This window comes from Haliotis rufescens, unplaced genomic scaffold, assembly GCF_023055435.1.
Source record: "Haliotis rufescens isolate VD_foot unplaced genomic scaffold, xgHalRufe1.0.p SCAF_8, whole genome shotgun sequence".
NCBI lineage: Eukaryota > Metazoa > Mollusca > Gastropoda > Lepetellida > Haliotidae > Haliotis > Haliotis rufescens.
The window spans coordinates 6,037,587-6,065,586 of record NW_025964372.1 but is presented as its reverse complement, the minus strand read 5'-3'; the positions used below and the strand labels follow the sequence as shown (position 1 = coordinate 6,065,586).

The 28,000-nt window shown below is 38.9% G+C and overlaps 2 protein-coding genes across 3 annotated transcripts in view; both read right to left on the bottom strand.

The window, feature by feature from the left end:
• The window catches only part of LOC124148998 (alpha-N-acetylgalactosaminidase-like), a 92,292-nt gene that overhangs the window by 25,465 nt on the left and 38,827 nt on the right, over positions 1–28,000 (bottom strand). The window lies entirely within an intron of this gene.
• Positions 2–27,926, bottom strand: LOC124148994. Of its 2 annotated transcripts, none has more exons than XM_048389100.1 (4): positions 27,777–27,926; positions 6,541–6,673; positions 5,205–5,354; positions 2–3,399 (listed from the first exon to the last, which is right to left on the bottom strand). In XM_048389100.1, exons 1-4 carry the CDS (start codon positions 27,790–27,792, stop codon positions 1,611–1,613), a joined length of 2,088 nt encoding a protein of 695 aa, XP_048245057.1. In that variant the 5' UTR covers positions 27,793–27,926; the 3' UTR covers positions 2–1,610. The 2 variants fall into 2 exon arrangements, with proteins under 2 accessions (XP_048245057.1, XP_046376277.2); XM_046520321.2 differs by lacking the exon at positions 27,777–27,926 and adding an exon at positions 13,382–13,554.

The following is a 28,000-nucleotide window of genomic DNA, read 5'->3' as shown; positions in this document are numbered from 1 at the left end:
TATTTAGTTCTCTCCATATATTTATCATATTTAACGATTCTATTCTTTTCAAAACTATCTGTCTTGCTTTAGTTTCATATATATATTTATATAATTTTCTAAATCAACTGCAGGATTAAGAATAAGGTTCCAGTCCCCAACAATAACTAATCATTTTCGAAGTTGTCCATATTGTCAAATAGATTTTTATAAAAATCAGGGTCATAACTATTAGGTCCATAGAGATTAGTTAATGTTAGTCTTGTACCTTCTAGAGTTATATCATCTATTATATAATTGCCATTTTCATTTATTTTAGAGCTATGAATTGTAATGTTTACATTATTGTTAAACATTATAGCAACACCTCTAACATTAGATTTATATGGTGCAATTATGCTTTGTATACCCCATTCATTCCTCATAAGAGTAACATCATTTTTTGAAATGTGAATGTCTTGCAAACAAACAATAGAGACCTTTCTTTTTCTCCAAATATTCAGTACTTCCTTCCTCTTATTTTTATCTGCTCAGCCTCTGCAATTAGCCGAAATCACTTTTATTTATTTAATATTAGCCATAATCTACTATTACAAATTGTAATGTACAATAATGAGCTGCAACGGGTATTTGACTTCGATAAACCACAGGGAACATTTTTTTCTTTGCAAACTAAAAAAAATTAGATGAACATAGAAATATAAAAACATAAATACAGGTGTTCCACAGTGGACGAAGGAATCCGCCTTTAAATTAATCTGAAAGAGACCCATATCATATATTTAAATGTTATGTATCTTTTCATTTTATCTGTATTGTCAATCTACAAGATGAATTAAGAATTACAAATTATCAGGCTCTATATTGACCTAGAGGACCTGAATTAAATACAGGAACTCGAAGATACACACATTCCTCTCTGGCCTATTATTATTAAGTCATCATCCGAAAAATGCTGAATATGGGGTTAAGCCAAAAAATGTGAAACTAAAATTAAGTATTTAGATTTCCCTGTAAGAAAACCCCATCCAACAAGCAAATACACCATAATAGCAACAAAACCAACTGAATTCATATAAGATCTATTTCAACTGGTCAAGCCATGGGTATGTGTGTGTGACACAGTTCAAAATATTGACATTGCACATGTCACGACTTCAACGTTCTATAGGTTTGTATTTATAATTTAATTCAATTATATCTATATTAAGTAAACTAAACTAATTCAGTTGGCATCACAAACTCAACATCACCGGTAAGATACCTTTAACTCATTTTACATTAAAAAAGGGGTGGTGGTGTGTATGTACCGAACGCTAAAGTTCGGTTAAATTGCTATCCAAGTGACCGAAACCCAAGAACCCTTTATAGTTAAATATCCCCACATCTGCTCATCTATTCAATGTACAGTGGGTCGCAGGAACCGTCGAGCACATAGATGTTCACAGGCCTCATTGATACTCCTTGCCCAGCCCGTTGATCAGACAACAGGTTTTGAATGAAATTATATTTACATTTATCTAAAACCTAGAACATAAAATGTTATAATAAATGTGTATCTATGAAATGATTCATAAATATAATTTGGTTTCCATGAATAAACCTTCACCAATTCGTGTTTACTTTTGTTATCAATCGTGTGTATGATTGAATACATTGAGATATGTATTACAAAAGAAATTTCTCCCTGATTCTTGAGAAAGGTAAGACTTAATCTTGAAGGGATGTAAAAATATATCTTTTCTGTTATACACGTCCATATATTTGTCCCTATTATCCCAAAGGCTGCCATCTTTTACAAAATGAATGTCTTTCCTCATCTGAAGGCCATGGGCAATATTTGCAAATCCTATTTCCATCATGACGTCATGTTTCAACAACAAGTCAGCCACAAATGTGAAATTATTTTCAAAAGAAGCTGGTACGTACATAAAATCACAGCTTTGAATAAATATATTTGAAAAATTGTTTGAGTTATGCTGAAAATTGTGAAGAAAGCGATGTACAAAAGATCTTGTTGACTTTGGCTTTGACATGTTCCGTATTTCATCAATGACGGCTAGTATCCTTGGTTTACCCCCTTTCCAATACATCCACCACGGATTAATCTCTTTGTCAGAGACGTTTTCACGCCTGATTCCCGTATGCAGCCAGATCTTATCACGTGGCAGTGTGTCAATGTTCCAAGGGTTAATCAGAGTGTCATCTCCAATCTGTAAGAATCCTTTCACATCGACGTTGAGCTTCATGGCCTCAACGGTGCATTCATACATGTAGTACCAACCTCTCTTCAAGAGCTCCATGTATATGAAATACCCTGTGCTTGTTTTATGAACAGAGGATGTGAACGTATTGATCTTTGGTCCACAGAAAATGATGCTATGGAAATAAGGGCGATACATGGCTTCTAATATTGGAATATTTGCATACAATGATGGCTCATTAAAGGATATTATAAGTGCTATATCATTAATAGTCATATTAGGGAATGCTATGGCAGTTTTTGGACATACAGTGCCAAGAATGTCCTTTGTCTCTTTGCTCATAGATGTGGAGATTGTCGGCAAAGAAATAATTCCAGCTGTAAGATTTTTCTTCAAATGAATAATTCTCTTTTGAGCAGTCCGTTTTGGAAGTTGATAATGGATAGACCTTAAATCAGAGATCCATCCATCCACTAAATGTATGTCTCGTAAAGTAAGGAGTTTATTTTCTTTCAGGAGTTTTAATAAGTCACTCATACATTGTAACACATCGAGATCCCCTTTACATTGCCAAAACTGCAAAACGTCAATCAAAGGTTTTGAAGAAGTGGTGTTCAATGTATCCGACTCTAGTTCCACAGAAAGAGGATAAATACCAGTCCTGCCCCTAACATCCCATAAGACACGTTGCACTATAATATCCCCTCTGATGACACTCATCAAAGGAAGAGCCCAGAAGGCATTGTACTGGAACATCATCAAATCTAAACTTAAGGAGGTGAATGTTTTACATGGAAGAAATATTGGGGGGTGTTGGCTAATGGATTTAGAATATGTGTCATGTTCTTGTAGTGAGCCTGTATGTCTTTTAAGCATTTGGGGATAGAATACTGACAGAATCAAAGGGTTTAAATGTTCTTCAATGTAAAATTCATTAAATGATGACTTTTCTTCCAAGAGATTTCTTGATTTGTTCCCAGTTGTGATTGGTGCCATGTTGGGTTCAAAGAACGTTTTGTTTGTCATAAGAACTAAGCCAGATTGGGGAAGATTATTTGTAATTCTTTTCAACATTTCCAACACATGTATGTTCAAGTGATGGATGAGACATATGAGACTTGCCCCATGAGATATGGCATAGAGATAAGCACGGTTCCCATCTTCAACAGCGTCATGTGACGTGTTTATTGTGTTCCAAGTAACACACCACGGTGACCTGTAAATAGAGAGAACATTGAGGGTAGGAATGGTTTCTGGTTTTGTTTCTTTTGGTTTGTTGTCGTTAAATGTCGCACTCAGCAATATCCCATCTGTATGATTGCAGTCTGTAAATAATCGAGTCTGCACCAGACCATCCCCTGACTGACATCATGTCCATCGATCTAAGAAATCAGACAGTTTATTCAGTATCTAAGGAGATATGGCCCATTGTACAGTTCAGTTTTACCAAATACATGAACACCAACGTGAAAATGAACATAGCATAATATATATATATTCATTCATCTCAGTCTAAATACATGTTTTAAGTACATTGTAAAGTTTTGAAAACATCTTCATTGTTGGAATTCAACAAATTGGTAATTAATTGATTGTCTTTGTATGTAATATCTAAATCTTTGGTCTCATGTTCTATAATTTTCAAATGAAAACTCGTCTTCAATCTCAAACTTTTAACAGAATCAGTACGACATTTATTGACATGGAAGTTATGGAGAGATTTTCTAAATTTACATAGGGTACCTATGAGCTTCAATTTTTAATACTTTTATCCAATAGTTAACAACACGCAGCTGGCTATGTACATATATACTACAGCGACCAGATAAGTATTGCTTTAATTGAAGCATATTTACCAATGCATAAAAATCGCTTAAAAAACAAAGTATGAACCTTTTCAATGGATTCCAAATATTTAATGCCCCAACTTTACGAACCGTGTAACAAAATGGGTACAATTTTACCATCCAATATCGAATTTGCTGTGGAAAATGAGATTCATTTGTTTTCCTTAAATAATGTATAAACAGGAAACATTGCCTCAGATGCCTGAAGATCTATGGTCTTACAAGCCTTGGACCAATCAGCAGGCAGCGAGCCTCTTACAAGCAAGGGTTGGTGAAGACTATTTCTAACCCAGGACTACACGGTAGGCTGATATTGCAGAGAGGTCCATTAAAAAAATAACTTCCAAAATTCATTTTTTAAAATTCCTGTATAAATGTGTATTGGACATACGTTATTATCAAATATCACAAAGATATTAATTCCTCATTTCTTTGGTCAAGGATTTCGAAAATCGTAATTAACTCAATTTTGACAGTGAATAAAATCAGTGTAAGTTCCCTAAGTTACAAGGCAGCCCAAGACAAATATCACTGCAGAATTGTTCAAAGTGAAGTGAGGCATGCTGGTATTTAATGAGGACATATAAGTAATAGATTTGTGCAAAACAAACATTACTGCAGAAATGTTCGGTTTGTGCACGTCTAACTCGCGGGAAATTAGAAATCAAGGCTTTGGAGGAAAACGAGATGATTCGGGTCAATGACCTTTACCATCTGCTGAAACCATCGAGCAGGGGTATTGTTCTGTGACAAAACCAGAGTCACAATCAGGGTTAATCTTTGGATCCACACACGCGAACACAGGATTCTTGCATACCTAAGGGAAATAACTCTTCACGGCGAACTGACCAGGCGTCTTAGACAATAGGGTCCTTTGAGAGCCCTGGTAGACAGTGAAAATGAGCTTCTACCATTGATATTGTATCGGCTCAACCGACGAAGTTAGATAACATGGGGAGAAGTAGAACAATAGGGGTTCCGGATCAGCCCTGATTGTTGGATGGGTGTGAAGCCTTGGATTGAGGGGAGATTCCAGACTGGAGGATACAGAGAGGACTACAGTCCATGTTCTCAAGGCAATGGCAAAATATCCTTATCTAAGAGATTAGTTAAGAATGAGAAAAGAACCCCCATTTTTATTCCTATATAGGGAAACAGTTCCTAAATATTTTACCTGCAAACTGATTTAGATTTCGTTGTACTTGTTAGCAACAGTACTCTCCATCCCGCCACTCTGATGTCGTTCTTCTCAGCAAATGATGATAAGATGAGCCATTTGTCATATGTACCAGATGTGTTCTGACCAACAGTATTGGAGACATTCCTATAACATACACAGACAAATGCTTGACCGTACGCTCGCTTTCGTCCATACATAGGAGATTATTACACCATATTGAAATCATGATTTGAAAATTGGCTACCTACCAGGGAACTGGTCTCTCAAACTGTACAAAACAGAACCAAACACGTGATGTTTTTGCGAGCTGTTTACACTCGGATATTATGCATGCTAAAATTTAAAGTCACATTTTTTAAAAGTCATGTGCTGTTGTCATACAGTTTGAATTTTGCTTCGTGCGATGTTAAACAAACCCAATCATGTTTGTTTGAATGAATTTACTTAGCGATCTTTTCATATATGAATTCATGAATTGCCGCATTATTAATATCTGTATTTTCATTAAAAAACGGTTGGTAATGAGGCTCACAGTTTTAAACAAACCTCTATTCAGGAACTGAATAAAGGGGGTTATTTTGTTAGGTTCGAAGGATGGAGATACTCAGGGTTTTAGGGGTATGTAGACTCGATATTATACCCCCGACCTAAAAGAACAGGGGCATGCAGCTATACTAATTCTGTCCCTCCTTCTGAGGCCATTTTTTGCGTGAACTATCGCACAACCTTCACTTTTCCGATCTTAGGCAAATTTACGTCAGAAAAAAACCCCTCGGCAACCAATGATTACCGTAGTACGTTATCACGTGCTCGTGTCCCTATGACGACTGTCTTAGACTTGGACTTACCTAAGATTTTGCTAAGACCGTTTCAAGATCCTGTCTTAGACCGAATCTTAGCTAAGCAAAATCTTAAAAACTTAAGACAAAATTCATGCTTAGCAAATTTGAGCCAAGACCACTTTCATGATCGCGGGGCCAGGTTCGATTCCTCACTTGGGGACAAAGCCCATTTCCGTGATATTGCTGGAAAATTGCTAAAAGCGGTGTAAACCCATCTCATCCGCTCATGATGCTATGATATTGTATAATGATGGCTCCTTTACTGACTAAAGAACTCATTAGAGTTACTTGGCATGACAAACGGTCAGTCGGGCACACATAAAATTGGAATGAAGATGTATAATTTCAAACTAATTCAATTGAAATGAATTTGGCCACAAAATTACCCTTTCCTCGCGAATGGCTGGGTGGAGGCAGACATTGATCCTTTTGTGTTTTTTATAAATGATTATTTCTTTAAATAGTGAGCGATAACCCTTTGTACTTACTCCCTATCTTTACCAAGTAGAGACGTTGTGGGAATCCGTCCAATGGCCTGCGTTGACAAATCACCAGCCCAAAGAAACTGGTACACAAGAACCACCAGCGTAATCGCCAAAGTCGGAAGGAAGATGCTCTTCACTGTCAATGCATAAATGAATCAAAGTTTATACAACATTTATATGGAGTGAGTTCGTGAATGAGTGTTGGACGACTACCTTCACTTATGCCGCTTGTATATTGCTATCGCACAGAGACCATACCATGCGATAATATAACATGGATACTCCACTCGGATACATAAAAGTGAGTGAGTGAGTGAGTATGGTTTTACGCCGCTTTTAGCAATATTCCAGCAATATCACGGCGGGGGACACCAGAAATTGGCTTCACACATTGTACCCATGTCGGGAATCGAACCCGGGTCTTCGGCGAGTCGAGCTAACGCTTCAACCACCAGGCTACCTGACCGCCCCAAATAAAAGTGACTGTGAGCCAACCACTTCTTGTTTTCTCACCTTAATGACAGGCAGGGTAACGACAACTACTATCTTTTGCCGCCTGTTGGTATCACACGACCAGGGATTGAACCACTCGCATGCTTTCCGTGAAGACGCTCTGTTCACTTGATCACTGAGTGAGTGAGCGAGTTCAACATTTCAATTATCAATATAAATAAAAGCTATAAAAACATTTTCGTATTCATAAGAAATCCATTGTTCAATTCCGCCTATATTATAAGCATGTGCTTATAAATTATGAATCACTGTCAAATAGTGATAGGACCAGGTGTTGAAAAGGTGAGCGAATTCTGCCTCCACCGGTAACGCCCGTCACAACCACATGCAAACGCAAACAAAACTTAATTGTTCACCCGAAAAAAACATGGAACGTATGGCAAAGTCAAAATGAAGAATTTCTTGTGACATTACTTTTGTCACTGATGTGTCATATTTGAAAAAAATACTCCACATACTCTAAATACGTTCTACTATAAAGAAGGTCCTTCCTTTATTGGATTAAGGATTATGATTTATTTTTGATGAAGGGATTTTCTCGCACCCATCTACATTTCTCTCTTTGGACAGATATTTATGGAACTTTGGAATCCAGTTCAAAAGAGGAAAGGACATGTCTCCGGGTTATGGAGTCAAGAGAAAAATTGATGATGCTTTCATATAAATTATGTTATTTGAGGCCGTGTCAGTGCAGACTTGTCATGTAGGGAAGGCAAGCCAGATTTTGAATGACACTTGGCTGGGACAGCGTGTCAGCCTAATGTCTGAGGAAGGCAGGCAGTGTTACCAGCACCGCATCGTGAAACCCATGAACACTGTTGTGGTGCCGACATACCAAGAATCATAATCAATGAATCTGGTATTCAAACAACGACCATGGTATTCTGATACGCCGTACAGGGTCACCCCTATCCCCGGCATTGCAAGTGGCTTCATCAAGTGTGTATCACTAAATAAATATCTAACTATGATGAAAGCATCACACGTGTTTACATTAATGATTATAATGGTAGGTAAGCCCACAGTGATGCATGTCGTACCACGAGATACATTAATTGACCTAATGGCTTGGTATAAATGCCACATTTTGCTGGATAGAGACTAACTTAATCAATAATCACTACGCTCCTGTGAGTTTGTTCTGGGCCAACTGCACCGTAGCTTTACCTTCAGAGATGGCAGATAGCAGATTGAGAAACGTGCATTCTGACGTGTGCTCACCTGCAACTGCAACACGTTGCAAACGTCACGTGTTGCTTCCTTAATGATTAAATGAATTTAATAGTGTCTTTGAGTGTTTGGTTCCAAGAAACTTACATGCATCTGCTCATAACCGAGTTAGCGATTAAATCGACATTATTTCCATACTGTAGATTTTATCTACATTAAACTACGTTTAAAACGAACACGCTTATAAAAAGCTGACGGGTATAACGAACATATTGTTAGGTACCGACAATTTGTTACATATATGCTGTACATATGCTTATAACGAACTACGCTCATAACGAACTAAAATTAGTAGCCCCTATGAGTTCGTTAAAACAGTTCACTGTATTTGATACCCGGTACTATTAGCAGCAAAACGGAATGAAATACATTCCCAGTCCTTGTAGGTCATCAATGTAAGGTCTGTTTGTCAGTCAAATAGGTGAATATAAACATTTCTAGGGGACATACTATTTTTCCGTTATATTGCAAACGTTGTTAAATACAGGTTTATAATCATAGTGGACAAATTACTAAAATATATGGATGCTGCCACCAGTCATAAAATGTGACAAAATAAATACCAGACCTTGGACACGAGGTTCAGCGAAAAAACATCAGAAGGCTCTACAAAATTACGAATGTCGAAACTAGCGAAGTGCAGAATGATCACACAACAAGTAGGTTTAGTTCCATATAGAGTTTATTAATTATTCAATGAACTGAAAAATCTTGTACATGGACTCGAGATCGCGAGACGCGATACCGGCTGTCAACTGTACTGGAAACATCCGTCTTTCGGCATTGTCTGTCACATCGTGGCTCTATAGTCAGATGGGGGCACGGGTGGCCCAGTCGTCTAAGGCGCCGCGATTCGCTGTGCAGAGTTGCGTCCCTTGGGCACGCAAGAAACCTATGATTGTGGCTTCGAATCCCGGTTCGCCCCGATTATATTTCTAGGTTTGTCAGCTCGTTGGTTGTAAACGTCTGAGACCTGCATCACTTCGGGCTTTCCTCCCACATTAAGCTGACATGCCGCAATATAACTGGAATACTGTTAAAAGCGGCGTTAAACCAAACTCCCTCACTCACTCTAGAATCCGGTACTTGTCTGTATCCCTCCCTCGATTAATCTGAACTGTTACAACAATTAAACTGTACAATAAACTTTTAAACTTGAAAGCGTGCGAACTTGGGTGCAACCGGAACCTGATCCATGTAATGTAAACAATACATTCTGGAAGTCACGTGACCCAGAATGATTAACAATGAGGCCACATCTCCGAGAGCTGTCAAGTCAGGATGAAGTCAAAACCTAATTAAAGCTTGGAATTACATAGGCTCCACTCCAGAATGATCCCTGTAAACATCGGCAGATGACTGACGGCGTCATCGCGCAAATGATCATAATGTAAACAATCCGGTCGGAATGACCTCGGACCCGCAGAATCGCGATGACAATCGACGACTGTCAAAACATCTAAATATAGACTGTCAACTGTAATATTTTATAGGACGACAAATCACTTGCGACTTGTGATAACTGTAACTGTAACTTGTATGCTTGAATCATTACGATCTTGGAATATTCAGTCAGAATGAATCCGGAATGGCTGTCGGAATCTCGGAACTTTAAGACGTCAACCGGAGGTCAACAAGATGTCATTCGGATGTCCACAAAGGTAAGTAATCACTTATCCGCCATCAAATACTTAGAGAGCAGACCCAGACAGTTTCTTTTTGTTGCGGCGGCTATGTGGATCTGACTCGCTATCTAGAGTTATTGCGTTTCCTTATATCCCATTTGCGTTTATCGTTGTTCACTGGTTTGTCTGGCCCAGACTCGATAATTTACAGGCCGCTGACATAGCTGGAATATTACAACGTGTACAAGTAGCTTCAGTAGGCCGGTGATGGAATAATATTGGACTTTGTAAGTGACTGGGTGACTTTAACGCGGCTTTGAGTGAGTGATTGAATATGGCTTTACCACGCTTTTAGCAATATTCCAGTAATATCACGGCGGGGGACACCAGAAAGTGGCCTCTAAAATAGTATCCATATGGGGAATCGAACCCGGGTATTCGGCGTGACGAGTGAACGCTTTTACCACTAGGCTACCGCACCGCCTCAACTCTGCTTTGAGCAGTATTTCAGTTATATGACGGCGTGACAGCTTAAAACAGTTCTTTGAAAGATAACACCTGATATTGATCTAAAAACAACGCAATAGAAACCCTTTCTGCACTCGACTTGCAGTTGAGATCCATGTGTATACAATTCCAGTGGTGTTAAAACTAGCACAACAATGCAAGCTGCGCAAGACATGTGCTCTCAGTGGCTACCTTTAGCAGGCGTTTACAACTGTGGCGAAAGCCACGAGTACGGTCGTGGCACCGAGAAACCAAGAATGTAGGATTCAAAACGACAACAGGATTCTGCCAACCTTTAGGCAACCGTGTCCCCGGCATTGCAAGTTGTTTCATGTGTTTTACAAAGGTCCCCAAATTATACTGCATACAATAAAGAGGAAAAATATTTTCATTAATGATTATTATATTTCATTCTCTAGGTTACATTCGCATGTCATCAAAGCGCTAGTGTTGGTTTCGATCCGATCTGTTTCCTCTGTCATAATTATTAGACTTTAACTCCACCACATTTGTTGTACCAACTGTTCACAGAGCAGTATTGTTATCTCGATATTCTCAGGGTAACCTATTATCGAATAACCTATAAACGTCAAGATAAAGGTGATATGATACGGTTGCTTCCTATCGCTGAAACTGTCATCCAGTATCGGGCGTCCCCGTGTACATCAGACTCACAAAAACACTTAAAGGCTTGGTTCAATAAAATGGTTTACATATTCTGCCTACTGTAAGAATAATTGGAAGTGGACGAAACATAAATAGTAAAAGAAATATATGTTTGGTTCACAAAATATTGTGAATACAACTAGTTAAATTGCAAGACGATAGGTTAGAATGCATGCAGGTTAAACAATGGGAAATGCTAACCTAATACTACACAATTGGCAACATGTTCAGATAATTCTAAATTGTTAAAACAAAAAAAATAATCTGAAAGTTTTCCAAATCTACCGGTCTGGAAATTCAGTAAAACAAAGAATTTATTCTAAAAAGTTTGCATTATCTTATTTTTTTGGCTGACAAGCGGTAAACCTCCATTTGCTACATACTCCAGCATCAGACAACACACAAGGCATAAATACTCAAAGTTGCATGACAACTTCCGAACTTGTCATGTACGAATCATATTATGATGATACTGAGCAGCATGGGGAAATTAAGAAGAAAGTTAACAACTTGGAACGGTAGGAGCATAAAATCACAAAAGGACCCTCATACGCGGACGTTACTCGACAGACCACACAGAAACATACACAGCCTACACAAGATCAACCGACAACCAATCATAAAGAGGTTCCTGGTACAAATGAATCTACTGAATCAAGAACAGAACCCCCTATCAACCCAAACAATTCTTAAATAATCACCCGTCATAATTTTGACTGTAATCAGTCACAGGAGAGTAGTACTATACATGAAAGATCATGTGGACCAAAGATTCAGTTAAATGAACGTGTTGTCCTGCCAGCACATTATATACCCGTTATATTATACCGTTAACTACTCATGATGTCTCTACCAGTATAACAGGGTGAGAATGGAATCTCCGTAGGTTGATTTGCCGCTTGGATGAAAGGAAAGAGCATACAATTTGAACTATTTAAATGGACCACCATGTACTATGTCTCACTGGTAGAAACTATATTCTCATTTTGGTGCCTTCAGCTCAACGGACGTTGCACTATGTGTTCCAAAGAATGTGGCAACAATTGAAACATTCATATTACAGGTTGGAAATATTGAGAATAATGACGCTTCATTGCTGCCCGTTGAAGTAAGAATTTATCAGTTTCACTGCGATGAATAATCTTAGCTCAAGAGACCCGTTAAGATACGAGTAGAGAATAAGTCTTCAGCGACCCATGCCGTAAGAGGCGACTAACGGGATCGGGTGGTCTGGCTCGCTGGCTTGGTTGATGCATGTCATCGTATCCCAATTGCGTAGATCGATGCTCATGATGCCAGTCAATGGACTATCTGGTCCAGATTCGATTATATACAGGCCGCCGTCACATAGCTTGAACATTGCTGAATGCGGCGTCAAACAACAGACAAACAAACCTATCTTAGCTGAAGTAAAACTTTAACCCAATGTCATTGGCTAAATGCATAACAATGCAAATTCTACCATGAATTTGGAATTTACTTGATTCTGATTGGTCAATCAGAGGCTATTAAATCACAATAAACCCCCTCTGATTGAAACAGCTGGTTTGACGGCCGCATCACAGCGGAAGCTAATATTCATAGAATAATACTATTTTCAGTCATTGTCGGTAGGCATATTTAAATAACTATATCTACAACTACAGGTTACAGAATGCACTGATGCGGTTACTACAATATTCACAGGATGTGTGGCAATACATTTCGTGCAGAAAAACACGACAGAAATCTACAAAGGGAATGTATTTACGGTTTCGAGACAACAGAGAGCTTGACATTTTGGCGCTTTTCTGTATACGACTGTGACGTAATATCTTTTGCGTCACAATGAGCGATTTGACGTCATAATGGTGACGTGCGATGTAGAGCGAAAGCCTTGCAAAGCTTGCTTTGTTTTCTTTAGGGATGCCCACCTCATGTTAGTTGCCGTGCTTATATGCTTTGAATGCCTGTCATATGTTCGAGTGAAGTATTACGGTTTAAACAAACTGCTTGAGTATATACAGCACCATATTTGTTCGGTGATTCCGTAATTCAGATCGATAACCCACTCAAAACACTGAACTCAACCCATGCCGTTTCACTCAGTATATTTGCTTACACCAAAGAGTTCCTGTTTTATTTAGTCATGGTAGAATGGAGATAAACATACTGTGTTTTCAATGTAGAGCTAGGTTACCTGTAGATTTAACCGCGCTAAATTTAACATCTGAAACCTCACGCTGCGCGTTCGGTTCCAAATTCAATTATCTCCTTAATGGTCACACCATACATGTGTGTGAATGAGAAGAAATATCTAGTACCTGTATGTCTCGACATGATGGTCCAAACGTCTGTGTGTAAACGGTTACAAATGGTGCTAAGTATCCGTCGCTGCAGACATGTGACGAGACAACGACACGGTGGAGAAGTATTGTTTGTAGGCCGAGGACTGGTGTAGCCAGCTACCGTGTCTCCTCATCCGTTCTTCTTTCGATATCAGTGTTAGTCTGGAGATAAAGCTACTCACGTCAAGATAAAAGTGACATGATACGTTTGCTTACTTCCACTGACATAGTTATCCAGTATCCAGTGCTCCTGTGTACACCAGAGTAAAACAAAAAACACTTAAAGGCTTGTTTTAATTAAATGGTTTAAGATTCTGCCTACTGTAAGAATTATTGGAAGTGGACGAAACATAAATAGAAAAAGACATAGATGTTTGGTTCACAAAATATTGTGAAAACAACTAGTTAAATTGCAAGACGATAGGTTAGAATGCATGCAGGTTAAACAATGGGAAATGCCAACCTAATGCTACGCAATTGGCAACATATTCAGATAGTTCTAAAATGTTAAAACAAAAAAATAATCTGAAAGTTTTCCAAATCTACCGGTCTGGAAAATCAGAAAAAAACAAAGAGTAAAAAAGTTTTCCTTATTTTTTTGGCTGACAGGCGGTAAACCTCCACCTGTTACACACTCCAGTATCAGACTACACACCTGGCATAAATACTCAAAGTAACATGACAACTTCCCTTCTTTTCATGTGCGAACCATAGTTTGATGCAGGTTATACAATGGGGTACACTAACCTGATACGCTAACCTGATACTATTTCAGATGATTCTAAATTGTTAAAACAAAAAATATGTTTTTGCTGACAGACGGTAAACCTACATCTGCCATATACTCCAGCATTTGATTACACATCAGGCATAAATACTCAAAGTAACGTGAAAACTTCCGTACTATCGTGAAAAGGATAAACATCACAATTCAAAATTTGGAATTTCAGATTGCTTGTCACTTATCAGTAAGATTCCATATACGCAGAACCTTATCGAGGTTATCGTCATTGCAAGGCCCCCCTCCTTGAATGTGATAGGTCATCGTGACAAAAGCGTGCAGGTATACACATGAAATTATCCATTCTGATCTCCCGCTCTGGCGAAGCAATAATTTGTTCACAGTATTACCGACCTGTCTGGCATGAACATGCGCTACTAAACAACAGCAGAATTTGTCTTCATTGTCAATATAGCTCAGGTGGATTTTGGCTTTTTATTTCATTTTCAATTTTTTTTACAGTAACTGAGATAAAGTTCTAAGGTTATTTCATTTTTAACTACTCTGTATGTCCTAAGGTAGTTAGTTGCAATAGCATCTGAAGAGTTTCCCTAGTTTAGACTTTATTTTCTCTTTGAATGTTGGTGATAGGAAATCTGAATTACTTATTATATTGTGTTTTCTAAGAATAGATTGATTGGGTTGGTTTACCCACCCGACAATGTTTGTATTTGGATTGTTGTATTTGCAACATGAAAATTTTCGACAGACGACATATGTAACTGTAAGACTGTGTTGAACATAGGTGAAACGCGGATCAGCAGAAAATTGAAACTCCAGTCAATATCCTCTGAGTTCTAGTGGTGTGAAATCCAAATCAAATAATATATTCTCGAAAAGAAGATCCAGGAGAAATGGAGAAATATGTATATATGCGATTCGGGTCTCAGACGTTTAGCACTTCGGTAAAACCCACGAGCACGGGTATGGTGCTGACAAACCTTGAAACATAATCGGGGCGAACCGGGATTCGAACCTACAATCATAGGTTTCTTGCGTGCCCAAGGGACGCAACTCTGCACAGCGAATCGCGGCGCCTTAGACGACTGGGCCACCCGTGCCCCAAATATATTCTCGAAAAGAAGATCCAGGAGAAATGGAGAATATATATTTACACATAGAGAGAGAGAGAGAGAGAGAGAGAGAGAGAGAGAGAGAGATGAGAGAGAGAGAGGAGAGAAAGACAGAGGGGGGGAGAGAGAGAGACACAGAAACAAGAGAAAGAGAGAGAGAGAGAGGAGAGAGAGAGGGAGAGAGAGAGAGGAGAGAGAGGAGAGAGAGTGACAGAGAGAGGAGAGAGAGAGGAGAGAGAGAGGAGAGAGAGACACAGAGAGAGAGAGAGAAAGAGAGGGAGAGAGAGAGAGGGAGAGAGAGATGAGAGAGAGAGGAGAGAGAGGAGAGAGAGAGACACAGAGAGAGAGAGAGAAAGAGAGGGAGAGAGAGAGAGGGAGAGAGAGATGAGAGAGAGGAGAGAGAGAGGAGAGAGAGAGACACAGAGAGAGAGAGAGGGAGAGAGAGAGATATGAGAGAGAGAGGAGAGAGAGAGAGGAGAGAGAGAGATGAGAGAGAGAGGAGAGAGATAGAGAGGAGAGTGAGAGATGAGAGAGAGAGGAGAGCGAGAGAGAGAGAGAGAGGAGAGAGAGAGAGAGGAGAGAGAGAGAGAGAGATAGAGAGACGTATGCACATCTTATTATTCTCATGGTTTGACTTAACCCTGATATGATTATTATGATCAGAAGAATCAAAGTGACTTTATCTCACATCTGCCACTTTTTAGTCTAAAACATCCTTTCAGAATTGTAAGGCGATTGTTGTCTATATATATAGGTTAGAAAAGGTCTTCAGCAACCCATGCTTGCCGTAAAAGGCGACAATGCTTGTCATAAGAGGCGACTAACGGGATCGGGTGGTCAGAGTCGCTGACTTGGTTGATGCATGTCATCGATCCCAATTGAGTAGATCGATGCTCATGATGTCAATCATTGGATTGTCTTGTCCAGATTCCTTTTTTTACAGGCCGCCGTCATATAGCTGGAATAGTGCTGAGTGCGGCGTTAAACAACAAACAAACAAACATATTCAAGACTTATTGTAAACTTTTACTAGGGTGTCGCGACATGAATGGACACATATTTCATAGCTTTATTAGTGGTATTGCGACTTGTAGCTGTGGCTTTTAGTACGAAGACAGTCTTGGTTATATATAGCAGCTATAAATAATAGCTATAAATTTCAGCTGTAATATTGCTGAGTGCGGCGTTAAACAACAAACAAACAAATAACCAAAAAAGCATTCAGTACACAATTGATAAATATGTTGACAATTGTAAAATCAGCTCCTAGCTCTTTAGGTTAGAACTGTAATTCCAAACTGAACAGACGTTGAACACTGTAAAAACATACAGGGAGTCATCTGAGCCTGGAGCGAGTGTTTTGGGCCTAGTGGAGGGGAGTGACCTGAGCCCAGTCTGAAAGCATTCTGGAGTGAATTGAAGCTGGGCTGAAACACTCTTAAGTAAATGTTTAATGGATTAATTTGAGCTAATTAAGCCACGCCTCCTCGTTTACGCTTGTTACTTTTTAGCTTGGGATTGATTTAAGCTAATAAGCCACGCCTCCTCGTTTATGCTTAACTAATGTCATTGGCCAAATGAATGATGGTCTAAACGTCTGTGTGTAAACGGTTACAAATGGTGCTACGTAGCCGTCGCTGCAGACATGTGACGAAACAACGACTCGGTGGAGAAGAATTGTTTGTAGGCCGAGGACCGCTGTAGCCAGCTACCGTGTCTCCTCATCCGTTCTACTTTTGTTAAACCCTGAGCGTGTTTTAACCTACACATAAAGACAACATCTTTAACTGTAACTGTTTATTGTTTCATCATAATTTGGTATCTACCATTATCAACTGTAACATAACTGAAACTGTAACAACAGAAACATATTGATAGCACAATCCTTCAACATACTTATTAAACATTCTTTATCTCTAACAGTTTGAGACAGCCGAACATAACCAGAATAATGAGAAAATAGAAGGTATCTAATATTTTAAGCCCAATTGTATACCCAACATTATCTAATTAAAGTAACATGCTGCACGCTTCATATATCATAACCACATATAGTATCAGAAACAAGGATTGTATCATCCGCAAATCACAACAATAATACTTAATAATAAAGACTGTATTAAATTTAATAACTACCCGCGAGAAAGAGTATGGGAATATATACCATCATGTAGAACTGACCTGTCGATACTCTAATTATAAAACCCATACAACGTTAAATCCTCTTGTGTTATACAGCATTGATATTTTATATCCAGAATTGAGTGAGTGAGTGAGTGAATTGGGTTTAACGCCGCTTTTAACAGTATTCCAGTTATATCGCTGCCTGTCAGCTTAATGTGGGAGGAAAGCCCGACGTGATACGGGTCTTAGACGTTTACCACTTCGGTGAAATCCACGAGTACCGGTATGGTGCTGACAAACCTAGAAACATAATTGGGGCGAACCGGGATTCGAACCCACAATCTGAGGTTTCTGGCCTGCCCAAGGGACGCAACTCTGCACAGCGAATCGCGGCGCCTTAGACGACTGGGCGACCCGTGTCCAGAATTGAGAGGAGAAATACAGTACGTAATAAGGATTAGATTCAGAAGTAAAATACTAGCGTCTGAGGAATGTACAATATGTATCACTTTTACTTATGATTGTTATCTGCATGTCATCGTCAACTGTTAATGTGTACTTTCAGAGAGAGATGAATTATTTTCAACTCTCATTCATGATGTTAATTTTGAAACGTACGTACAAATAGAGATGGCGGAAGACCATGAAATATCGTCATTCTTTCTTGGTGCAGATAACGATGATGTTGATGAATATATATATACAACCTGTAGCAATACGAATACCAATACTTCTCAATGGTTAGAGCTTGTATATATTATATCTTATGACGCTATACCAACCTTTGTGATATGTTGGATCAATTTGTTTGTAAATAATTACATGATCTTGATGTTTTAAAAATGCATCATTGTCTTAAACAGAATGTACAATCGCTATAATCTGTGAAATCTAACACATGCTTTAACTGATCTGTAAACTCTTTCAAATGCCATCAACATTTAACAACAATAGGAAGACAATATTTTCCATAGCTTTGCTCGACTAATATAATCGAAAGCCTTTTCAAAATCAATAAAAGATACATACTTACAATTTCTTCTTCTTTTTACGTAGACATTTTCAATAATTGCACTTAAAACTTGTGAGGAGGGCTTTTTGAGTAGAGTCATGTCACTGCAAATACGAAAACGTCGTTTTTTTCCCGTATATGGTCATTGGACGGAAAAACGACTAAAAATTCATTAAAATTGATTAATTGGTGAGCGTCTAGAAAGTGTCCAGAAAAGGGTCGAGATTTTTTAAAGCGTAAAATGGACGGAAAAACGATGCTTTTTGCTCCGCCTTGTACAACTGTTAACGGCCAATCAGATGGCGCTGGTCCCCCGACGCACGTGATGCCAAAGTCTTCCTTTCGGAAGCATTAGGTTTCGTATTTCTGGCATGCCTTGCTGTAGTATCTGTCGCACGCAGTGCAGCGAGATTTGCTGATAAGCCAGTTTTAGGATATGTAACATGTTAATGGAATTCAGACACGCGCCAAGAAGTCAAACCAAACAATGTTACCAAGTTTATTGTGGTAACATATCCCTCCGCACAGTTACCTCTATCGGATACTGGGTTGTACTTCATTTGGTTATAACAATAACAAATGTGAAGTTTACAAGATATACGGCTTTTCGATTGGACGAGAGGTCGGTCACATGACGTTCTTCACGTGACTGTATTCTTGAAATGGCGTAAACATTGACTACTTCCACATTCTTGGGGCAGACCCTTGGAATTCCCTGGTACGAATTCATACAGAAGCGTTGTTTCTAATCATTTAGACCCTTTAATTTTGAATTTAGCATCTTAGCTTACTCTGGGATAAGTCAGAGAGTGTGATAGCATGCCCGTTCAAGGATACCCTCGCTACAACCCGTCCCAGAGCAAAAGAAAAAAATATCTACAATTTACAGCAATCTATGAATTTACCTTAGCATCTATTTGACACATCTTTACAATCACCTTTCAATGATCGGCCAATTGATCAGTGATGACAAAGGCTTGAAATAGCCACAGGTTAATTAACAACTTCTGAAATATCTCCCGTCACGTTTATCGTGTCGGCCATTTTGACGTATTGTACTTGATGTAAATGTATTACGACGCTCTGTCATTGTAATTGACTTACTGAGGTAATTCTGTAAAAGATTTTCTCAACTAATGAGGATATTGTTTGGAATATATTTCTTGTAAACATACTAAAACATATGTTCCTCGCTTTTGGGGGAACTATTTTATTCCGGGATGGCCTATTAAAGCTAGTAGTAAGTCAAGGCACTATGCGTGTATATGATCTGTTATTATATGTGTTTAAATTACGGTTTTGGACATTAATAAAATACACTGACGCAAGTATATTCTAATCATATCAATTGGATAATTGAATATGCTTTCTTTAACGTATTACATAACATCACTGCACAAAATTTGAACAGTTGCAGTAACACACTACGGTAATCGCATTAAACACCATTTTCAACTGTTACAGTATTTCAGTTATCACATTGTATCAGACTGATGTGGGATAAAAATCCGAAGTTGCTCAGGCCATCCAACGGGTGTTCGGGAAAGGGTGAGCGTATCCTGCCACACAAGTGGCACCCGTCACAAACACATGCAAGGACAAGTCAATTGTTCACCTGAACAAAGCACGGAAACACACAATGATGCCCGTCCTCACTTTTACCGAGCATGTAAATTGCATTGTCCGTCAAAAACATGGACGAGTATAAACAATATGTTCATTCACGTAATACATGTCATACATTTGACAAAATGTATTGACTCAGAGCATTATTGTTAATCACAGGTATAGACTCGGCATGCAGTTGAACTCATCACCCATCCCATTATTGCAATTGATAATCCTTCTTGAAAATCTATGAAATCAGAAGCTGCAACACTTTATCTTTTGATTGGCATGCCAGACTTCTATTTCATAACTCAGTTTTATTTGCATTGATCACTATGGAAGGGACATTGTCGCGTTGTCACATCGTCGCATTGACGCCCTTAAAAATACAAGCAAAACGTGTCAAAATTAACAAAAGCGCGACAATTGGCCATTTGTCGCATTGTCGCGTGGTCGCATTGTCGCTCTTTGAATAATCCTTTTCTTTATTTTACAAAAGGGCGACGATGCCGTAACGCGACATTTTCAAGGTCAAAATATGTCTCGTCGCATTTTCGCCCCATCACAAATGTGTATAAAAGGCGTAAAGTTCAGTTAATGTTACAGTTAGGAAGCGGTAACCAAGTTACATCTGTCGTAGAAGTTCAACCTGATACATGTACGTCTTGAAATGAAAACACAAGTCCGTCCGCGAGTCCATAACGTTTTATTGTGAGCTCTTCTCTAAACGTGCTTATAGTGTTCAACTCCCAGTTCCAAACACGTAGTACCGCATCAACAATCCACATACCTCTAGTGCAGTGGTCTTCCGGAAGATCTTACTCTTGTCCGTGTAAGACAACTGACGAGTGCACGCCTGACCTGTGACCTCGTTACAACCCCCATGTGGTGTTTGCCGAAGGAAGAGGGGTGGGAAATGTGTGCTCCAGCCCAGCGCAGAGCTCGCGACACACTGTATACTGCATGTTGTATATAGTATATTGCAGTTGATATACTGTATACTGCATGTGATACTTATTTTCGGAAATGTTACAACTTTCAAGATTCAAGATTCAATTTGCATTTATTTCTTATACAACAGACCGCCGTCATATATTACTGGAATACTGCTGAAAGCGGCGTAAAAACAATTTGTTTTCATAATGGACCGCTTCAGTCATTTAAAATATAACCGTATACATATGTAGTACCAACTCACTCACTCTGTTTCGAATATTCAGCAGAAAATATATTATTAACCAGGTCTTTGGGAAGAGATATCAGATTTTTATAAGCAGTCACATAGGGATGATAAAGGGCCCCTCGCTGATTAGGTTCTTGTTTACTTAAGAGCAGAGTTGATGTTAGATGATATAACCAAAATCCAGAGCTCAGGCGGGGGGCAAACTGGTCTTGATAGTGTATGGTATGAGCTGTGACGTTGCCCCAAGAGAATAATGTAAACAATGAGACCAACTGAAGTCTGTAATGTTTGGGAAAGTCTAGATTTCCACAGCTCTAGCCTGAAATTAAGAATTGTTCTGTGTTCCATTCTAACTGTATTATTTTTATTTTGTAGATATGGATGGACCAACCAGGAAAGAAATTGATGGAATATTAATATCACATGTTACCACTGATCCAGTTAAATTCATCACACAATAATATATTAGTATTTGATACTACGAAGGGCATGATCATGTACATCTTCACTGTAGTAATGTACATACTAGTCAACTTGATTATAATTTTTGTTATAGTGTAGCGAGGCATTAACGATTACTATATGATATCCTCACTTGTCATCGATGTTTGGATATCGAATAATGGACGACAATTCGAAATTCTTATAAATAGCTTCAATAGGGACAGCGCCGGTGTCAGTAAAATTTTAGTAGTTAAAAATATGTATCTACAATATATAATCTGAAGCAGCCAAGAACAATATTTTTTTATTAATGCTTACTTTCATGGATAGAATTGAGTCAATCTAGGCTTGCCAAATCGTTCTAGACTTGAGCTGGGTTCATTTTAAATTTATTCTCTATGGTCTGGGAGACGTACAAGGGCGTCAGTATCGCACGGAGAACTGGGACAGCCTGGGTCAGCATAATCGGATATGCTGTGGAGTTTCGGTTTTGGGCTGTTTGCTGAATAGAACAAGGGCTCGCGAACAAGGGAACAATGTAGAGATTAAATCATTACCACCTCTCTTTATATCAGATATGTTATTGTGATTTGAATCTCTTTTGGAGAATTGCGAGTTATTGTATACTCTTTCGTCATGGTAGAATATATATATTCTATGTTGCTTTTTGAATTATCCACAAATAATGAGAACTACAATGTAAACCTCTCTCTGGAGATATGCAATAATACTACTGAAGGGCATATCTGAAAAATGGGACTTATCGACTAATCTTTCTTTCTTAAATACTAACTTTTACAGGCATTCTAGTCATTATATTAGACTTTGTACAGTTTAAAAGTCACTCAGCAATATACCAGCTATATGACGGTAGTTCGTAAATAATCCAGTCTGGACCAGACAATCCAGTTATTATCATCAAGAGCACCGATCTACGCAATTGGGATACGATGACATGCATCAACCAAGTCAGCGAGTCTGACCACCCGATAATGTTAGTCTTTAGATGAAAAAATATAGTGTTAGTTTATATGGTCATGTAATTAAGAAACAAACGACGAGTTGGAGTTGTTTATTGTACGATACACAACGACCACGACTCGTTTATTTCTATATGATATATCAAGATTATGTACAGCCTCTTTGAGGGTGTTAAATTAGGAAAAATTACACGCTTTAAAATATTTACCCGCACTTAAATAATGATGACTCCTTGAATAAAATCCGACAGCGGCCATGCCAGATAAATTCATTTTAGGGTTTGAGTTTGATCTTTCCCGCATATTCTCCCAATTTTCTCGTTGATTATCTGTACTTTTTCTCCCAATACCGATTGTCATATCGCTCTCAATTTCGGATTCGATTGTTCGGGCACTACGTTTATCTACCTTCTCCAGCAACATTTATTGGGAACAACTCACTAGACACATACCACACAAAAATAAGGTCAAATTTACGACGTTTTCAAGTTGCGAGTGCATGTTCGAATCTCCATAAATGACGTCATGATAGAACAATGTTTTATCGTGAAATAAATATCGCTTCCTTCTTTGCTCTTTGCGATTTATCGCGTAGCTATCTTATATCATCAAATGTCAATTTTTCATTGCTTTATCCGTGTCATTACCGATCAAGTAGGAAAAGCATACACAAATATCGTTGACTTCGACGTAGGATGGTGTCATGAAATTGATTATCCTTTGGTGTGCAATATTTCTGGTTGATAAATCTAACATATCCTAACTTTTAAGAATAGCGACTATACATTATTATATCACCTATCAGGTCTCTGTAACATGTGCAAAATAATACAAATTTAAAAATACAACTGAACCTAAATGTAATGTTGTAATATCCTTAAGTTGCTGAGTGCGGCATAAGACAACAAACAAACAAAACGTAATATCTTTAAGAATTATGTTAACAATTCCGAGGCTAAAAAATAAGATATAAGATGGAAATAAGATGAACAGTTGAAGTTACGTCTATCAGCCATCTATTCTATTTATGAAGAACATTTCACGTGGGACCAACAGAGGGAATTATGACTATCGACTTGCTTATTATTGTTTTATATTCATGCCAGCTTAAACGATCTATTGGTTTGATTTATTGTTATGGTATCCACAAAATAAGTAGGATCCGATGTTTTCCGTTTTTGATGAAATAAAACCGAATTATATTTTCTGTTTACATATCTGTGTGTGTGTGTGTGTGTGTGTGTGTGTGTGTGTGTGTGTGTGTGTGTGTGTGTGTGTGTGTGTGTGTGTGTGTGTGTGTGTGTGTGTGTGTGTGTGTGTGTGTGTGTGTGTGTGTTCGGGTAGATATGTAGAATGCCCGGCCAGTATGACCTTTGAGTCACTACAGTTTCAGTCATTAAAATGCGTAAAACAGTATTTGAGTGAAAGAAAACACCATAAGTGAATGAAACAAAAGACATCACTACAGGCACACCCAGTCCCCCAACCCTATGTCTGCATGTACCAATACTCATACCTGCCACATCCTCAACCCCTTAACTTACTCACACAATAATTTCACAACATGTTCGCCAACCCTCGTATCACAACGCATGCACGCACGCACACACACACCGCATTCTTCTTTCCCCACCATTAAAACAAACTTATTCATTAACTTGTATCGGAAATTGAATGTTCATCTTAATTGTTATTCATGAACACGTAATATATTTTTAAAGAAATAAAACAGAGACATAATAACTACAACTTTATGTGAGCACGAGTAGCTCTATTGGACTGAGATGAATAAGTGTTACAAAGTTGTAAGCTTCTCCACAACCGTATACTATGAATTGACTTTATTATATAATCAAAAAAGAGATAGCGACCTTAAATAGCCAAATATCATACGATTTCACTTGTCCACCATCTTGGGTGCACGGCGAAAACATTTCAGGGCGTTTGAAGCCACTGAGGATGCCCCCTGCAGAGTTGGACGAACACACTGCGGTAGAGTTGACCAGAGGCTATCAGCAGTATTTACTGTTATTTAGGTCCGTTTTGTGTGTGTGTGTGTGTGTGTGTGTGTGTGTGTGTGTATGCGTGCGTCATGCGTGCGTGCGTGTGTGCGTGTGTGCGTGTGTGCGTGCGTGCGTGCGTGCGTGCGTGCGTGCGTGTGTGCGTGTGTGTGTGTGTGTGTGTGTGTGTGTGTGTGTTAATGTGGGCCTGTTGGATTTTTTAGCGGGGTGGTAGTTCGAGTTGGATAAGCATGTTGACCATATGATCTTCTTGAGGTAGAGAATGCCTCGCATGAATATATTAATGAGATTCCTAGGTACATGGGTCATTTTCGTCACCAGGAATACGCACAGTGGAGACTTAAATGGGGATAGGGTGTACACAATGTGCTATCTGGTAGATTGTGTGTCATCAAACCAGACAACGTTGGTCTTTGACTGGTTGTGGCGTAAAACACACTTATTCATTTACTTGTATCGGAAATTGAATGTTGAATTGACTTTATTTGGTAATCAAATAAGAGATAGCGACCTATAATAGCCAAATTTCATACGATTTCGCTTGCCCACCATCTTGGATGCCAGGCGAAAACATTTCAGCGTGTTTGAAGCCGCTGAGAATGCCCCCTGTAGAGTTGAACGAACATTCTGCGGTAGTGCGGCTGAGTTGACCAGAGGCTATCAGCAGTATTTCCTGTCCAGGTTATTTAGGTGTGTTGGGAGGTGGGTGGGGGGTGGGGGGGTGGGGGGGTGGGGGGGGGATGGGGGGGGGGTGGGGGGGGAGAGTGGGGTATAGATGATAGATTTACCAACAAATAAGGTCATCTTGTGCGGGACGGTATTCGCAGATGGATTAGCATATGAACAGGTAGAAAATGAGGATCCACGATGATCGACCTGGTAGAGGTGTCCAATCAAACCTCACAGCATTGGTTTTTGACTGGCTCTGGCGTCAAAAAAACCTCATTCATTAACTTGAACTGAATGTTTATCTTAATTATTATGGATAGTCACGGAACCGTGATCCAGTGAACAGGGTGTCATTAGATAAAAAATAAAGTAATAATAGGATTACCAGAAAAAAACGGGGTGTAACACCCAAGCCAATAAACTTCGCTCAGGAACCCCAGAGTAAGTCAGTACAAGAATGAAAACTGCCCCATAATTATGTATGACAGGCTTGTCGGGTATTGCTACATGTATATGTGAAAACAAAGTTATTAAAATGAAGAGCAAAACTGATGAAAGTTACCAATAAACGTATATAATAGTTATACCGTCACTGCAAAAATAACGAGTGTTTGTCTTTCGCATTAACATTCAAATACGTTATATCTGTATAAGCGTTATTGTCTACGTTCCACCGGTGAGTACGCGTTAGCCTTACTATCTCGTAGTATAAATATTGAAAGAAATTGTATTTCTGAAGACATCACGATACAGTTTGGGTGGCAGCCTAGATAGCCATAGAATAGGTTCATCTCGGAATCTCCCATATCACTGGGGATCCTCCTCAATTTAATTGGAGTTACTTGTTTCTTTCAAAACTATACAGTTTTAGAGACTAAGCATTTGTCTGAATAGACATCATCAGTTTGGAATTGTACGATTCCGAACATTCACGAGACTGTGTTTAAGAATCATTGTCAAATAGTGGTGACATGAAATCTCGGAAACAAAACGCGAAATCGCGCATGCTCAGAACGGAAAATTTGGAAAATTAAGTAATCCGCATGCGCAGAACGATTGATTTCAATACTTCCACTAAGCGCTTCGAGTGCAGCGTCAAACGCGGACCTGTAATCTAACACGCGAGAACTGACCAATGAAATCTGAGAAGTAGAGATACCGGTAGACGCTGTTGCTTGATTGACAATGTCAATCAAGAAAGGGAGGAGCTTGATGATATCGTTCTCTCCCAGTAAATTCCGATGTCAAATAACGACGTTATTTGGACGAAAAAACGATCGTTTGAAAACGTTCAAATAACGTCGTTTTCCCGTCCAATGACCATATACGGAAAAAACGACGTTTTCGTGTTTGCAGTGTGTTTACGACTTTTTAGAGGCTGATGTATGTTTTTCTTTACAAAAGATAGCTGAGATTTTTAAGTCCCATTTCAAATTCAACATGTTGAAAGAAAAAAATTAAAATTTCACCGTTCACTAAAACAGTACAGACGTAGGTGATTTTTAAACAGAACAACGGAAATATCAGTGTAATAAAGCATTTTTTATAGAAACACATTTGTACAACACTTTGTGTAGCACAAGCACAGTGTGTAGTTTTTCTCAAATTGACAGAAAACTGGTCAGTTTGACATGTTGGTACTCACAACTGCTTGACCTCCTGTCACCACCACCACATATCTCAGTGCAGCCATATTAACTGTTTCTCAAATTATCGTGCGAAATGTCTAAACATGCTTGATATCTTTAATAAATAGACATGTATGATTCACATTAAAACCAAAAGTTCACAACACACTTAAGTTTGAATATATTGACAATGAAACTATTTCGAATTTTCTTAATCATACGCCATCACTGATATTTTATCCAAATATCTAAATATAATGTGCAATGAAAAAACCCAGATGGTTGGGTGGGTGAAATTGGGTTTAACGTCGCGTCCAAGATTATTGCACTTATATAGCGATGTGCATGTACGTGTTATGTTTGTGTGGCTGCTTGTACTAGTCCGGACTGATGCCGATTTATAGTGCTAGCTCACTGAGATACCATGCCGCAGTTTAAGTATACACAGTATACTGACTCCGAGCCGACCAGTCCTTGTTTTAGCCCCTTAATGCCGAGCGCCAGACAGGGTAACAACAAGTACCATCTTTTAACGTTTGGTATGACGCGGCCGGGGATCGAACCCCGGACCTTCCGCTCTCCGGGCGGACGCTCTACCACTAGACCACGGAGGCGGTCCCCAGATGGTTGGAGTTGTTAGTGAGTAAGTGAATATGGTTTTACTCCGCTTTTAGCAATATTCCAGCAATATTAGGGCGACGAACACCAGAAACTGGCTTCACACATTGCATCCATGTGGGGAATGGAACCCGGGCCTTCGGCGTGAAGAGCAAACGCTTTAACCACAAGGCTAGCCGACCACCCATACAAACATGACAAAATATTAAAGTGGAAGATGAAACACTTACTTAATGGTTTCAGCATGATCCAGAATTTTCTTTGCAACTGTCTTTCTTTGATATGCCAAGAAACTCCTCAGGAAATCATATGATGTAAATCCACAAACAAAGTGTAGAAACAAGCAATGACAAACCTAACAGCAGCGAGCAGCCATAAAATGCGGTATCTATGTCCTGCTGTGCAATCTGACTATAACAGATTGTTCAATACATGTCATTTATCCCGTGGTTGC

What these genes read in the sequence shown, in the direction of transcription:
- LOC124148994 (XM_048389100.1), bottom strand. An exon ending in CTACTTGGTAAAGATAGGGA is followed by an intron (nt 5,355 to 6,540) that starts GTAAGTACAAAG and finishes TGTATGTTATAG; the next exon opens with GAATGTCTCCAATACTGTTG. An exon ending in AAATCTAAATCAGTTTGCAG is followed by an intron (nt 3,400 to 5,204) that starts GTAAAATATTTA and finishes CTCTATTTACAG; the next exon opens with GTCACCGTGGTGTGTTACTT.